The following is a 17,395-nucleotide window of genomic DNA, read 5'->3' as shown; positions in this document are numbered from 1 at the left end:
CCGTTCCCACAGGAAAAAATGGGGAGCGTTAGCAGACAAGAGTGGCTTTAAAAACTTCCAAAAGCATTCATCGGGACTGGAGCTGATAAAAGGAGAGCTTCGAAAACAAACACACAAGAAAATAATTAAAATGGAGAGGAGAAGACTAAGGCATGGTTTAAGGAAAATAGAATGAATGGGAAGACAAATGACAAAGATAATATGATATTAAGCCTTGGGGGTTTTTTTCACTTGGTTCCTTTATCTGTTTGTGCTACCTCCAACTGTTATAAGAAGATAAGATAGCTTGGAATAAGGTAGAAAGTAAGGGAATACCTGAATATAAGGTTATTTTAATTTGTTTGGTTATTGTTGTAGAATTTAAAGAGAAATAACTGCTTTAGCCATCTGAAAAGGAATTGGCTGTGTAATTGCAGTTGTTTGAAGACAGAAATGTTCAGTGGTTAGAATAAGGGAATGAAAAGACAAACTGGTATTCACTAATATATTTTTAACCATAATGTATGTCAGAATATGTATTCTCAGCTACAATGTTTGTCAGGGGGTGTACGGATGTTAGTATAAAACAATATGAATTGGGTAATGCAAGTAGTCTTAAGATTAAAAAAAATCTTGTAGAAAGAGATTGGAAGATAGAATTGACAGAATGTCAATGTTAATTGATTTTTTTAAAAAAAAAATGAATTGTCACATTTAGTGGTTTAATAATAGATTGGGTGTTGCTTGAAATACACGTCCAGTGGGTAATCATTTCAGTTATGTTAAGAAGGGAAAGAATATCTATTTTGCTATATTTGGCTGGAATGCCGTGTTACAGAGATAAAGCTTTTGTTTTAGTTTTATATATGTATGTTATGTCTTTGTGTGTGTTTGAAAAACCAATAAATATATATTTAAAAAAGCAAACTACAATCAGATGAATTATACAGGAATACATATTTAAAAGAATGGTGTTAAGTTCCATCGGCATCAGACCAAGGGTACCCCTATGGGCTAACCAGCAGGGGTCTCCCTCCCATATTCCCCACTGGCCCGAGCTTCCAATGGTTTACTTTATATACAGTAGTTACCCTAGTCCACCATATATAGCTCTAGGACTTCTGTGCCCCGAGTCCCCTTCCTTACTGCAGTCTAGTCGTGGCTATAAGACTCTCTGGGGGCTGATCTAGCTCTTCCCAACTGCTGCTGTCCCTGTTTGCTCTCCTCGAAGCCTGTGCAGCATGGACTCTCTAGCTGTCATCTCACTGGCCCTGCAGCCTCATCTTCCACTTCCCCCAGCTGTGAGCCCCCTCTTGCCTCTGTACTGGCCCCAGCACCTTCAGCACTTCCCTCAACGGCCACTCCTGACACCTCCAGCCTTGCCAGTCCTGCACCAAAGTGGATGGTTTCGACTGCTTCCTGCTGCCTCTCTGCTCTGCTCTCCCAATGTTGTCTCCCTGGCTGCTGTCATGCCCTTCCTTCCCAAGCTTCCTCCCTGCTTCTCCCACCTACCTTTTAAATCCCATGCACGGCTGAACTCTCTCTACACTCCCACCAGCATCAGCCTGCCACTTCTGGCCTGGCTGTGTTTACTTCTCACCAGGCTGCTGGAGGCCACCAGACAGTGGTTGGGGCTTACAGGGGCAGGCCGTCTGCCACACATGCATACAAAACCATCAGAAATATGCATATGGCTACAGAAAATAATATGGACTGTGGACTATATAAACAGATAAAAGCATATAAGAATGAAGAAATAAAATGTGAGTTTACATCATAGTTCTAAACCAGTCCCCAGTAGGTAGTGGAGACATGAACTATAAATCACTAGGTATTGTACATACACTTGAAACAAAAGGCTGCAAACATGAGAGTGAGCCTTGTTAAGTATGGAACTCAATGCCGTCTCTTAATCAAACAGTGATTCAGCTTTATTGATGTCAGCTAGCTGCCATTTTATGTTGGTTCTGTCCTTCCATTCCCGCTTGCTCGCAGCTCAGCAGCTTTGCGTAAACATTGCCTCGGAGACCGTGGGAGCTGGCTCAGCTAGACGGCGTTATCAGTCTGGCCTTGTAAGGATGGGAGGGCTTGTGGTCCACCACTGGTGTGAATCTTTCTGCTCTCAGGGGCCCTGCGAGTCTCCCACTCATTATGTAACTTTCTGCCAGGAGAATTCCCGCGCACGTGCTCAAAGTTCATTTGCTTAGCTATTTGCCTCGTCTGGCTATATGTACGGATGTTCCTTCCCTATAGTTATTCCTAACAATAATCCTGTGGATATGGTACCGGTTTTGTACTCTAATAAAGCATAACGCTTCTCAGGAAACGTGTGTGAAGAGTTGCTTTAGCCATCTGAAAAGGAATTGGCTGTGTAATTGCAGTTGTTTGAAGACAGAAATGTTCAGTGGTTAGAATAGGGGAATGAAAAGACAAACTGGTATTCACTAATATATATATATATAATATTATATTATATTAAATATTTTATTGGTTTTTTTTGAACATATACATAGGTAAAGGTAAAGGTTCCCTTGCTCGAAAGCTAGTCGAATCCGACTCTAGGGTTGCGGTGCTCATCTCCGTTTCAAAGCCGAAGAGCCAGCACTGTCCGAAGACGTTTCCGTGGTCATGTGGCCGGCATGACTAAACACCGAGGCGCACAGAACGCTGTAGGATTTCATCCATTTCCCCTCTCTTAAGGAGACCCCTCACTTTGGTCTCCATGTCATCCCCTACCCCCAGGAGCAACATTTCAGGGATCTCAGTGGGCTGTACTAGCATGGGAAATTTGTATAATTCTTTGGATCTAACTCACAATAATTTCCCATTTCCCCCCACATTATTGGATTCCTCATAACTGAAAGACCACCTTCTCCCATATTGTCCAGCTCACCAGTTAAGGTCTGCCCCATAAGCTCTGTTCTCTGCATCTCCTCTTTCAGAAGTGTGGTGGGTGGCAATCAGAGACAGGGCCTTTTCAGTAATGGAATACCTTTTCCTTGGAAGCCTGCCTTACACCTACATTGCTTTCTTTTAGGTGCCAGGCCAAAACATTTCTGTCCATCCTGTCTTTTAATTATTTTTTTAAACACTATTTTAGTTTGGAAACTGTTATTTCAAGGTGTCAGGGCTCTGTTTTTATGGTTTATGGTTTTATGCTGGGCTTGGTTTTTTAATGCTGGATTTTAATTAATTTTATTTTATTATTTTTATTTCATTAGCCACCTCAAAGGGCCTGGCGTGATCTGGTCCATGGGGTCGCGAAGAGTTGGACTCGACTGCGACTGAACAACAAAAGCCACCTCAAACAGGTTCCTGGAGAGATGGCATAATTTTTTTCTTATTTTTTTTAAAGGATCAAACTAAAGATGACATGGAAAATCCAAAATCAGCGTTTACTCACTTTTTTTTTAAGCAGCCATGGAAGATGGGTGATTTGAGTTCGATAAATGGCAGGGGGAAACTTTTACCCATGCCATTTTCCTGACTTAAAAGTGGGGCAAATAGCCGCTATGGGAGCAGATTTAGACTGGAAAACAGTGAAGGATGAAATTATTAAAGATCTCCTTCCAGTTCTGCTTCATCTACTACTCCTAGTACCACTGCTCCAACTCAGTTTGCCTGTCACATTCCCTAGCTGTTTTGGAACATTAGAAAAAAAAAAGAGAGGAATATTCTTGTCACAGACACATCATGTCTACTTTAATCCTAATTCAAGCCAATAAAATCAAGAAAGCCACAACACACTCCACAGGGAACAATGAAACTCAATACCTTTCATAAACCGTGAAAAGGTATTAAAAAGGCTTTTTAGAAATTGCCACTCGGTACGATTTTGGGGGTTCCCCCCCTTTAAACTGCAAATCATCACAACACATCTTAATCTGCTTTTGAAATTTACCTCAGTGCTGAATATCACTTCTATATAGGAAAATCTGTGTGCATTACTTGTACGCTATAATATGTGATAAAAGCACTTGTGTCTGTTTCAGCTCATGCAAATATTCCTACATGGAAGTGATATTCTTACAGGAAAATAGCCTTTAGCGAAACAGCCCATAATACTGCACAAATAACTCTTTGTCATTGCTTTTTATTTTGCTACGTATGTAGTTTTCAAACTACATAACTGCCAGAACTGCCAGAAGTACAAGCTGGGTTTCGAAGAGGTAGAGGAACCAGAGATCAAATTGCCAACATTCGCTGGATTATGGAGAAAGCAAGAGAGTACCAGAAAAACATCTACTTCTGCTTCATTGACTATGCTAAAGCCTTTGACTGTGTGGATCACAACAAACTATGGCAGGTCCTTAAAGAGATGGAAGTACCAGACCACCTCACATGTCTCTTGAGAAACCTGTATAAGGGCCAAGAAGCGACAGTTAGAACCGGATATGGAACAACTGATTGGTTTAGCATAGGAAAAGGAGTACGACAAGGATGTATACTGTCACCTTGCTTATTTAATATATATGCAGAGTACATCATGCGAAATGCTGGCCTGGATGAATCACAAGCAGGAATTAAGATTGCTGGGAAAAAGATCAACAACCTCAGATATGCAGACGATACCACTCTAATGGCAGAAAGTGAAGAGGACCTTAAGAGCCTCTTGCTCAGGGTAAAAGAGGAGAGCACAAAAGTGGGCTTGAAGCTCAACATAAAAAAAAAACTAAGATCATGGCATCTGGCCCCATCACTCCTTAGCAAATAGAAGGGGAAGTCGTGGAAGTAGTGACAGACTTCACGTTCCTGGGATCCCAGATCACCGCAGACTGTGACAGCAGCCATGAAATTAAAAGACGCCTGCTTCTTGGGAGGAAAGCGATGGCGAACCTAAACAGCATGATAAAAAGTAGAGACATCACCCTGCCAACAAAAGTCCGCATGGTCAAAGCAATGGTATTCCCAGTAGTTATGTATGGCTGCGAGAGTTGGACTATAAGGAAGGCTGAGCGCCGAAGAATAGATTCTTTTGAACTATGGTGCTGGAGAAGACTCTTGAGTCCCTTGGACTGCAAGGAGATCAAATCAGTCAATCCTAAAAGTAATCAACCCTGACTGTTCCCTGGAAGGCCAGATAATGAAACTGAAGCTCAAATACTTTGGCCACCAAATGAGAAGGGAGCACTCATTGGAGAAGACCCTGATGCTGGGAAAGATTGAAGGTCAAAGAAGACGGGGACGGCAAAGGATGAGATGGTTAGACAGTGTCATAGATGCAACGAACATGAAGTTGAGCAAACTTCAGAGGACGGCGGAAGACCGGAAGGCCTGGTGTGATCTGGTCCATGGGGTTGCGAAGAGTCGGACTCGACTGTGCGACTGAACAACAAGAAAAGTTTTCAAAAATGCCACTAGATGGAGATATTTTATCACATCCATAAATATTGTGCTGTGTCATGGAATGCTATATGAATGGGGTTTATAAGGAAGATAGGCAGCAGGTACATTTATATTTCATATAGTGGGCTCCTCATATGTAGCTTTAATCATGAGATATATACACATACGCTGTGTGCTTTAACTAACTTTACCAAACTAGGACACTGGGAAACACCTGGCAAGGTGTCTTAAAGACATGTGTTGAATAGTCTCTTGCACTGTGGCATGATAGAAGTGAAATGCCACAGGGTCAAAAAGTTAAAAAGACTGTATGCTTACAGGCAGGCATACTGATATCAGTTAGCCCTATATAAGCCGTAGATGATACCTTTGAATCACTGCTGTCTAAAGTGGAACATTAATAAGTTGCTTATATAGTATGGTCAATTACAAAGCCATGCAAAGGCCCTGGTCACATGGAGATTTTGCCGTGCAAAAGGCACGAATGTCGGGCGGATTTTCAAGGCGTGATCACACGGCAAAATCTGGGAAGCGTAGTGCACCCGTGGCCAACCCGTGGCGTCCCCTCGAAGATGCGGAGTTAAAAAGTACCAAGGAAAGTGCACTAGTATCCAGAAAACGTGCGGCACAGGCGGACGTCTGATCACGGGAGTGCTAGTATCCCATGGCATCCGGTGCCCGTCCACGTCCCGTCGCAAACCGGATGTTTTTTGTAAGCGCATGCGCACAAACACAAAACTGAAAGCAGTGCTGCTCCACAGAACTGCACATGTGCACAAACACCAAACGCTTGTGTGATTGCGCCGCGCCGCTTCTTTGCCACGCTGCAGCATTGCCGTGTGATCACCAGCTAACAGCCTAAGCACAGAGACTTGGGGGACTGTGCGATTGGGCTATCACACTTTATTTTGCTCTGGGGCGAACAGCCATGCCTCCCCCCGGCGTTATCTGGCCCATGTGACCGGGGCCAAAGTGATCCTCTGATTTTAAAAAAACACCCATATATTTAGTGCCATATAGTATCCAACTATCATTGGAATCTACTTTCTCCATAATATAGGGCTACATTTCCATCTTTTCTAGGAAAATCCATATAAAAACATAACGGGTTAAAGGTTTGCTCAGTTTCTTTTTACATTTTGAGCATTAATGGGCTCACATTTAATGGCAGAACTGTTGCAAGTCCTACAAATGCAACTGACATTATCTTCCTTATTCTCAGCAGCAGCAGCAGAAGAAGAAGAATTGGATTTATACCCCACCCTTCACTCGCAGTCTCAGAGCAGTTTACAATCTCCTTCCCTTTCTTTCCCCACAACAGACACCCTGTGAGGTAGGTGGGGCTGAGAGAGCTCTGAGAGAACTGCTCTTGAGAGAACAGCTGAGAGAACTGTGATTGACTTTATGGTCACCCAGCTGGCTGCATGTGGAAATGTGGGGAATCAAATCTGGTTCTCCAGGTTAGAGTCTGCTGCTCTTAACCACTATACCAAAATAGGACACAGTATCAAGAAGAAGAAGAAGATTTAAGTTTTATACCCCACTTTTCTCTACATTAAGGAGTCTCAACACTTACAATCACATTCCCTTCTTCTCCCCACAACAGGCACCTTGTGAAGTAGGTGGGCCTGAGAGAATTCTGAGAGAACTGTGACTGGCCCAAGGTCACCCAGCAGACTTCATGTGGAGGAGTGGGGAATCAAACCCGGTTCTCCAGATTAGAGTACACTGCTTCTAACCGCTGCACCACACTAGCTCTCTTTACTACACCATACTGGCTCAATATGCATACCCCATCAAAATATTCCTGTGTAGTTAGTGTTTGTTTTTTCCGACATCTCAAGTTTCTTTCCAGTAAGGATTACTTGGAACTCACTGTCAGCGAGCTGCCAATGTTTTGCTTTGTGTGTCTGTATTCGTTTGCCTGCTTTCGCTTTCAGCCGTAAGACTGTAGATGCGCATGACTATTTAGACAGCCAAAAATATATCTCCCAAGGTCACAGGTGGTTGCAAGTGCTTGTTAGCGAACTGAAGCTCTCATGAAATGCCGTGAGAAAGAGATAACATTCTATGCCTAGGACCGTTTGTTCACAAGCCCAAAGGTGCGAGCGGGAAACCCCGCAATTGGGCCCCAGGTGTTTGAATGAACTATAATATGCTTTGCTGTTTGATTCCCTCCCATTCTGAACAGTGATCCTGTTATGCACCTTAGCTTCAAAATAAAGTAAAACCTTTTCTACAAGCGTGTACTCATTTATGATGCTGTGAGGAGTCTGACACTCACCCACTGATAATATAATTGCAATTAAGAATTTGAAATGAATTTGCTTTTAAAGCATTACTTTTGTTAGTTCTTATTACTAATTTAAAAGTAGAGAATAATGTTTAAATAACTGTTTTCAAATTTAATGTTGAAGCTTCTGAGCTTTCATTTATGACAAAGCTGTTTACCTGCACAGATAATGAAATTACTTCCTCTTTTCAATTGAGTTTTCCACACTCCCAAGCATCCCAGTGAAGGGTTTATGCAGTTACAGCAAGAGCTCATTAGGCTGTCCATGAAAGATGTGCACAATAGCTCTTTCATATATTATACTTTTTAAATGGTAATTTTTTTTAAAAAAAAATGGCAAATCAATGCAATATACCATGTACATCCTTTACAAACCATCTCAGTATAAGCCTTGACCTGAAAAGCTGTTTTTCCACTTCTGATTAATTTATTCTAGCGTTCATATTCAAGTACTGAACCTTTGTCTATAGCAGTCATGTTCTAGCCTCTCAGTGCATGGAAGCAAGGGTGCATTCTCTTCTCCCATGAAGGTGAACCAGTGAGTAAAGGATGGTTGACAAATCAGACACAGGCTAGTCTGACTCATTCCTCTTGCACCTGATTGTGTATTCCTTCTAGCTGCATTCAGTGACTGAAGTCCAAATGCAGAACTACTTGTACTAGGAGCAGGAACAGGAGAATGTCTCTGGATATGTCCAGGAGGTGTAAATACTGTTAGGAATGTCAGTCAAACAGCAAGATGTCGGAGAAAACAGGATAGGTTGATTTATTCTCTTGTTCACTCCTCCCTCCCCATCAACTACCTGTCTTCCAACCTTCCTGCTGTGTGCTGGATCATGGCCAAGTTGCTTTGTGATACTTTATCATGACTGCATCCTTTTTTTCTTCCTCAGGAATAAGCCATGAGGACTTGCTAGGGTTACAACTTATATCTATGGTACTGCCCTTTTGATAATGGATTTCTTCAATGTACGAACAAAAATAATGACAAAAGATGAGATGTCCTTGCATTTATGTCTGTTAGCATGCACAGCTGGTTTCCATTCATGAAATTCAACAACTGTTTATAACTGAACTGATGTGGAAGGCATCTCAAGGTCGCAAAAATGCAGCAATGGAATTATGGCTGAAATTTCATTTTTACTTTTACAGGAAGATATATTCAATTTAAATCTTTTGGTGCTGGTCATTCCAAATTAAGGCTATTCTTTTTTAAAAATATATTTTTATTGAGTATATGATTCATATTTCATAAAAATGATTCATATCCTTATATATTATACTCCTTTTCATGTATTACACAAGAAAAAGGCAGAAATGAGGTTACATTCCAAACTATATAACAAATTAAACCAGTTTGTAACCTCTTCTTTTCCTATTCCCTTATCCTACCCACATATAAAACCACCATACAACTCCCTCTAAATCACGATTTATCTCTTAATACATCTTTTGAATCTTCCAATAGATTATTGCTCATTCTTCTAACTTCTTTTCTGTTCATTCAGTCTTTATTGTTATTGTTATTCTATCTACTTCTATACCTAAAAAAGAAAGCTGGATGGGGTTGCTTCTGATACGGGAAATCCCTTCAGCAGGAGGATAGCCCTCCTCCCTGTTACTACAGGCTCATCTGGGGCTCAGATCTCTTCCCCTTTCATTCTGCTGGCCTTGTGGAACCATTGCCAGCAGGAGGGAGGGAAGGTCTCAGAACTCCCCCCCCTTCCATTCTGCTGGCCTTGGGGAGAGTTCTCCCCACAGGCTCGGCTCCTTTGCAGGCTCTGTCGGGCAGTCTGTTTTCAACTGGGCAGCCCAGCAGAGACCCAGCAGAGCCTGAGGGGAGCTCAACTGGGCAGCCCAGCAGAGCCTGTGGGGAGAGTTCTCCCTGCAGGATCAGCTCCTTTGTGAGCCAGCCAGCACCAGCCGAAGTGGCCAGAGCTGTCAGCTCCGCGTTGCCCCAGCTGATCCTCTCTTGCAGCTCCCAGGGAGGATCAGCAGGGGCAATATGGAATTCACAGCTCTGTACCACCTCGGCTGGGGCTGGCTCTCAGTATAGCTGAATGCACCTGAATAGAAGCAACCCCCCCTCCAAAACCCCAGCTTTTTGGGGGGCTCAGCTATATCGGTAGCCAAATACAGATTAGATAATCTGATTTGGCTTGGTTCGGTTTTTACTGAATGCACACCCCCAACTTCAAGAATACAACCAGAAGATTTAAGTGAATTGATGTCGTTTACATTACAAATCACTTTATCAGCATTATGAAAAATGAGATGCAAGAATGTATACTTACGAGCTGTTAAGTATCTGAAATTTTTCTCCTTTATGAAAACTTAAGTCATCTTCTGTTCTTGCTTCATAATCATATAGAGCCACAAAAAGAGTTACACCTATGGAAAACATGTAAATGTGAATACACCTTTGGAGACTTAGTACGACATAATAGGAAAGAGATGGCTTGTAGCTTATGCAACAAGATTCTTTTTTGTCATTCAGAATTCACCAATTTTACATATATCACAAAACAGTGTTTTGTCACAATTTGCCTCCAAGATCAGATAAATAATCCCTAGCACTGGTATAGGATTTTTCCACATCCAAAGTGTTTCACATACATTACTGTGTAGTAATCTGTACAAAAGTTTTACAGAGTTGATGAGTATTATTATTCCCATATTATAGGGTGGTGGCCATCTGGGCCTCAGAAAACAGTGAATTCATGGCACATGTGGGATTTGAGCCAAAGACTTGAATCACAGTTAAGACTCTTAGCCACTGTGCTACGATAGCTGTTATAGAAAAGGGAATAGATGACATTTTCAGTCAACTGCTTAGACTGCAAGTGTAAGTATTTTGTGCATATGAAAATGTGAGCAGTGTGTATGTACATGATGACTGTGTATGAGTAATATGAATGGATATGCATGCTTGTCTCCTGACCTGGACAGCTCAGGCTAGCCCGATCTCATTGGATCTTGGAAGCTCAGCAGGGTTGGCAAAAAAAAAGTATGATTGTACCAGCAAATGGATAGTTGTGTAAGAGGGTGAAGATGAAGACCACAAAAGCACATCTGTGATCCACTATGCTCTGCTGTATTGTGTACATAAAAGAGACCATTTTATTGCCCACAAGTTACCCAGTAATAAAAGGCTAACATCCTTTTTACTAATGCCGAAGAAATATCCAGCATGCTTAACTTAAGGATAACAGATGTACCTGTTATAATGATTTACCTGTTCCCCCTCTTGTACGCAGGGTGCCAGTATGTGATGAGGAGTTGACTCCACCAAAGACTGTCAATCCTTGTCCTCCAGCTGTGGGGAAGTTGTTGTAGTTTGGAATTGAAGTCACGCCAAAGCTTGGATAATGCTGCGGGGTTGGATCTGTCCCATAACGATAACCTGAACTCTGGTTTAAGCTGCCATCTCTCTCATCTGTCAGTTTTGTTGCTTCTTTATCCTTACATTGCACACAGCCCATTATCTAAAATCCTGAAGTATACAAAAAGGAAATATACTGGTTGTTAACACAATTCCTAGTATTAATGCTATGTCCTCTATAGACTGAAACTGGAAGCTCACCGGCATCAAGTAATTAAGTGTATAATCAGCAGCTTCTTGAATTTTCAAATTGGCAACTGCATTTTCAGTATGAAATATAGGAGGTCACTAAAGCAGATTCTTTTAAGAGATAGCCTCCTTTCTGACACAACCAAAGTACACTTCTGATACAGCCTATGCCAGTCCTTTGCTTGCTGAAACATTAAGCACAAAGAATAAACTACGGATGGAAAAGGTGTAAAGGTACAGAGGAGGGGCAACCAAGATGATAATGAGGTTGGAGCACCCTTCCCACGAGGAAAGGCTGAAGACCCTGGGACTTTACAGTTTAATGACAATTAAAGGGGGACATGATAGAGGTTTATAAAATTATGCTTATGTGGATAAACAGACCTTTCCCCTCCCTCTCCCATAATACTAAAATTCAGGGACATCCAATGAAATTGATGGGTAATAGGTTCAGGACAGACAAAAGGAAATATTTCTTTACTCAATGAGGAATTAAATTGTGGAATTCACTGCCAGTAGATGTAGTAATGGACATGAGCATAAACTGGTTTAAAATAGGGTTAGACAGATTCATGGAAGATGGCTCCATCAGTGGCTGCTGGCCATAATGAGTAAAGGGAACCTCCATAGACAGAGACAGTAAACCTCTGAATATCAGAAGCTATGAAGCAACATTAGAGGAATGTCCTGGCCTCTATGCCCGGTTTGTAGGCGCTCCTGGGTAACTGGTTGGCCACCACGTGAAACAGGATGCTGGGTGAGATGGAGCACTAGTGTGACCCAGCAGGGCTCTTTTTATGCTCTTATGTTCTAAAGTATTTCTACATCCTGTAGTATTAGGTCTCCCTTTAATCTATTTCAGATTATAGGAATTTCCTGCTCTGGTCATTTTTCTACTGTTGGCTTACTCTACACATACAATTCAAGAAAATAACATTTCTACATTTCTTATAAAATAATATAAATAGCATATATCATGATAATGGGCTTTCAGCCCAGGCCAGCAACCCTGAGCTCTGGCATAATGTATGTATTTCCCCATCTGCTCATGCTTTGGCTCTGGGCATAACTAATCCTAGATACCATAATAACAAGTCTCTGGTTCACACTACCAAATTCCTCCAGCAGACCTTGTGAGTTGGTACAGAATCAAGTGGGAAAAGGCTAGTGTGGGCTGGGCTGTATAGCTAGTGTACAGGCAGCTTTCTGGGCTACAATTCTGTCAGCAACTGCAGCCAGAGTGACAGCTACCAGATTCCTGCCTATATAGCTCCTATGCATACACAGTGCATTGTATGAGCCTGCTTTGCTTCCCACACAGAGCATGACTGCACCACCCATGGGCAGAAGCATCTAGAGTCTTTGTAGAGACAATGACAAGTATAGTGTGGATTTAACATCCAGCCCACCTACTCCCCTATCAGATGCCTGGTTCAAATAAAGAAAATCAGTCTTTGAAGTCTCCAAGCATCCAACTTGATCATCCAGCATCCTTTGAACAGGACTGAAGAACAGTGTATTATATCCCCATGTACTCTGGACATTCATCCTTTAATCAGTACCAGTTACCATATTATTTCTATAGTATTACAGCACCATGTGATCAGAGATTTTTTTCTCTTGCAAGAATGAATTCACTTCCACTAGGTGTCTTACATAGACAATTTAGAGGCCAAGAAAGAGGACCTAAAGTTTGTATCTGTGATAGTCTTTGGTAGAAACTACTGAGCATTTCTTCTTTTTCTGTGTAATTTATTTGGATCTGAGAAAAAAATTCTGGATTCTCATCTGAATAAAAACCTGTCCAGTCTTCTAACAATCATTTAATGACTCTGTTAGTGGACCTGGATTTTAATATAACATTAGATGTGTGCAAATAGATAGCTGCTGCAATCAGTTCCCAAGCCCCAGTACACAGATCTGCAGCTGAGCGCAGGACCAGGAAACTCATCCCGCCCCGCCCCTACCCAGCACCCTCAAGCATGGAGGAGAGGCACAAAAGCCAAGCCTCCCCTCCCCGCAACAACCAAGGTCTCCTCCCCTGGGGAGGAAGGGAGGGAGAGCTGCCAGCTCTTTAAAGCAAACAGCTGACAGGCGGGGACCGCCAGTCAGCTGTTCGCTTTAAAGGGTGGGAAACCCTTTTAGGGCTCTCTTTCACTTTACCAGTTAGAAGTGGATGGAAGCAGAAGAGAGCCCTGAAAAGGCAGCTTGCCCTTTAAAGCCAGTAACCGGCGAGTGGACCTGCTGGCTTTAAAGGCGGGAAACCCTTGCAGGACTCTCCTTGCTTCCCCCCATTTAGAAGCGGGGGAAGCGGACTTCCGGTTTCGGCAACTCGCAGGCGGATGTGCTCCATCACAGCTCTGATGTGAGCACCCTGCAAACGTGCTGATGGGGCTCCGAGTTGATCTTGGACCCCCCCAGACCCCTTGTAGGGGGGTCTCAGCCTGGGGTGCGAGAGGTGCTTCTCCCAAGGCGGAAGCCAAAGGATTGAGGCACCTTTTTGCCCCGATAGGCCCCCGCGGCACAGAGCCAGCATGGCACCAAGAGGCGTACACCAGACTGAGCATATAAGGATCCCGAGAAACGATCCTCTCTACATGCCAAGCGAACACAAGTACAAACGTGAGTGAAGCCATGATCCAGCAAACAATTTATCAATTGTTACTAGTAAAGCCGCCCCAAAGCCCCAAACAAGTGGAAGGGGGAGGGGAATGCCCGATCCCAAAATGACTGAGTTTAAAGCGGGAGGCTGAAAGGGCAGCTTGAAGGAAGCAGATTACAATGAAGTGTGCGGCAGACCAGCAAGAAAGCAATAAATTCCAGACTTACAACTTTCCTCTTGTATAAACAATGACACAGCGAGCAGAAAAAAATGGCGTCAAAAGCGAAACTTAAAATATGAACTGCCAGCACAGCATCGCCGGCTACCAGACCGGAAGTAACCACAGACTTTCCTAAACTGACTGCTGTAGCTTTGCGCCCTCTACTGGACCAGATGACCAACCTTAACATTAAGCTGGATATGTTGCAAAAGGAACTCAAAGAAATTTCAGCAAGAAAGAAATAAAGCGGATGTTCCTGAAGCAACAACAGAAAGCGGAAAATGGACATGAGAAAGTGGAGGAGAACAAAGACACAGAAGAAGAAGAAGAGAAATATAGGGGAGGCTGCTATACCATCACGAAGAGTCTGGCAAAACTCTTTAATCCTCAAGGAGAACTAAAAATTAATTTGGACTTTGATAAGAGGAAAGGAAATTGCAAAATAATTTAACTCTGATAGCCTGTTGCTTATTTTAATGCACAACTTCAATTTTATGATACTCATGCCTTAGTTAACGAGATTGTGATTGCTTGCTTGACATCTTTGCATTAGCAATCTTTATGTTCTACTACTATGATAACATGGAGCTGCGGTGGCTCAAGTGTTTAAGACGCTGAACTGCAGGCTGTGGAAGGTCAGTAGTTCAGCAGTTCAAGACCCGGGTGCCGCAAGACAGGGTGAGCTCCTGTCTCTAGTTCCAGCTCCTGCCAACCTAGCAGTTCGCTGCGACCCAAAACCCACTTATTTATCGCAAAGTGCCAACACGGCAATTTAACCTGAATACTGAGGTTTTACTTTAGAAAAAACAACTCATACATTAACTTAAGATGTTCCAAACAAAGAACGAAAAGCAATCCCAAATGCTTTCATTTACTTAAAATTATTTGGCAGAGAATTCCACACTTTAATGACGGTCTGGACCTGGCTGGGGCGATGGCATGCGTGCCCACTGAGAGGGCGATGAGTGCCGCCTCTGGCACCCGTGCCATAGGTTCGCCACCACTGGCCTAGAGCATCCCTGACAAGGGTTTGTCCAGCTGCTGCTTCAAGACTGCCACGGAGGGGGAGCTCACCACCTCCCGAGGCAGCCCATTCCGCTGTTGCACAACAAGTTTTTCCTTCCTGACCTTAATTTTGAGTCCTCTCCTCTGCTGCCAACTGGAACAGCCCCCTGCCCTCCTCTAAGTGACAGCCCTTCAGATACTTCAAGAGAGCCATCATGTCCCCCCTCAACCTCCTCTTCCCCAGACTGAACATTCCCAGGTCCCTCAGCCTTTATGTCGAGGGAGGGAATTGTTGCTTTCTTCTCTTGGGAGCCAAACCCATTGTTCTTTTCTTAATGATTGCAATTTTGTGAGTGGTTGTGTCCAAAAAGTGATAATTAAAGGTTGGTTGATGAATGTGAAGCCTGGTAGAAAAAGAGAGACAATCAATGGGGTTTACCGTATTTTTCGGACCATAAGACGCACCTAGTTTTTAGAGGAGGAAAACAGGGGAAAAAATATTCTGAACCCTGGGGCTGTCATTCCAGTTCCTGAAAGGGTTAAAGGGCTCAAGGCCAAACAAGATGTCCCAGGCAGCCTACAAGGAAAAAAAACAGAGTCTCCCATCAAAGCTTCCAAATGTTTCAAGGGCTGTGTTAGAGAGAAGCCCAGACCCCCCCAGCACTGTGCTTCAGAACAGACCAGCTGCTTCCTATGAACCCCTGGGGCAAAAGAGGTAGCATGAATCCCAACATCTAGACCCACAAGCAAACAGTGATTTCCTGCCCCTAGTTCCAAAGGAGAGAAATTTGAAGCTTTCCAGGAAGAAGGCACAAGTCATTCAATGCACTCAAAAGATAGAGAAGTTTGCTTTTAGGGGCTTGGGAACTGGGGCTTGGGTACTGGGGCTTGGGAACTGATTGCAGCAGCTATATATTTGCACACGGGGCTGTTCAGCCTTCTTCCCCCCCTCCCAATGGAACAGTCTGCTCTTCCCTTAATTTCTGTGTGATTTGGTTGGGTCCTCTTGGAGCTTGGTTTACTTTCGTTTTTTATGTGCTTAATGGACCTGAGAACGTGCTGTTTAAAATGTAAGTTCAAGCCTTCCCATGGGCTCCGTGGGCTTGGGGGGGGGAGAAGGCAGTATTCGCACCATAAGACGCACACACTTCCCCCCACTTTTTTTTTTGGGGGGGAAGTGCGTCTTATGGTCCGAAAAATACGGTACTTACCAAGTAAGCATAAGGCTGAAGCACTATACAAACTTACTTAGAAGTCTCTGAGACTTACTGCTGATTAAATAGACAAATGATCAGACATACATGATGTGAGTAAGCCAAACTGACATCAGTGACACCGGCATCTACATAAATATGCAGAAAATCAGGCTGCATATATATGTTGACATTTAAGCACCATCTGTTGAAACCAGGGGTGAGCAGAAACTGGCAGGAAGCATCCTTCTTTGCAGAAATGTGCCTGCTTTATTGAGTGGGGCTTTTTCCAGGTACCACACTCAGGAGTTCCCTTGCAAGAGACGAAACAAATTCCAGGTGGGCCTGAATAAATGGCACCTTCAGTAAGGAACAGGCAAGCCTCTGTGGAAAGGAGCTTTTCCTCAAACCACAGGAACAAATAATAAAGGTGGGATTTGGCTTAGATACGCACGCAAAGTAAATAATAAAAATAACAACAATAATAAATATTAGCAGATTGTTCAATATTAGATTTTGAAATTGGGGACCTGCAGAGATGAGAAGCAAGCTCTTCCAGGGAATCTATTCCCTAAGTACTTTGGAAAGGCCCCAATATTTCCTAGTCAGAGGACCTTTGACTGGCGGGCTCCCCAGTGGAGCTGGAAGCAGAAGGCGATTGGCAGCCGCTCCTGTCACTTGATTATGGAGCGCTGACACCCGAACGCTCCTTGGGGTGTCGGATGATTCATCCGGTGGTGGAGGAATCCAGCCCCTCCCAAATTCCCGGGCTAGATCTAAAGCTGAGTGCGAGAGCGCCTTGGGCAACTTCTTAAGGGAGGGCTGCAGGTCATATGCTGGGTCTGGGCACCAGACGTGTGCCTTCCTGCCTTTCCTTCTTCAGGCTAGTTTGGCAACCGTAGCCGGCGACTGGTGGAATCTTGCCTTGGGGGAGCTACAACTCTCCTGGGCTCCAGGCAACTTTGAAAGTTTTCATGGCCAGTCGCCTGTTCCCAGAATGAACCCCGTCTGGCCGGTCTCACCTGCTGCACAGGTCTGATGCTTGGCGAGCCCTGGGGAGCAGCTACTCCAAGCAGGCACTCAGGTGCAGTCCCGGTTGAAAGGGGCGCCCATGCTAGAGCTGCCGTTTCCTCCGCTTCTCCCTCCGAGACGGCTGCCTTGCTGATCGGCGCAAGAAACACAGAGC

The 17,395-nt window shown here is 43.6% G+C and overlaps 1 protein-coding gene across 2 annotated transcripts in view; it reads right to left on the bottom strand.

Annotated features, from left to right (window-relative positions):
- The window catches only part of FYN (FYN proto-oncogene, Src family tyrosine kinase), a 54,518-nt gene extending 43,408 nt beyond the window's left edge, over positions 1 to 11,110 (bottom strand). For both annotated transcript variants that reach the window (XM_015420785.1, XM_015420786.1), the window contains exons 1-2: positions 10,854 to 11,110; positions 9,913 to 10,009 (exon numbers count right to left, since the gene is read on the bottom strand). In XM_015420785.1, coding sequence (XP_015276271.1) covers positions 9,913 to 10,009; positions 10,854 to 11,100 — 344 coding nt within the window. In that variant the 5' untranslated portion in view covers positions 11,101 to 11,110. The remainder of the gene's footprint in view (positions 1 to 9,912; positions 10,010 to 10,853) is intronic.
- Between the last annotated feature and the right edge of the window lie 6,285 nt (positions 11,111 to 17,395).

Source organism: Gekko japonicus, unplaced genomic scaffold, assembly GCF_001447785.1.
Source record: "Gekko japonicus isolate JY-2015 unplaced genomic scaffold, Gekko_japonicus_V1.1 scaffold1809, whole genome shotgun sequence".
In the NCBI taxonomy this organism is placed as follows: domain Eukaryota; kingdom Metazoa; phylum Chordata; class Lepidosauria; order Squamata; family Gekkonidae; genus Gekko; species Gekko japonicus.
The sequence above is the reverse complement of the archived record's forward strand: the minus strand, read 5'-3'. Positions and strand labels throughout refer to the sequence as shown.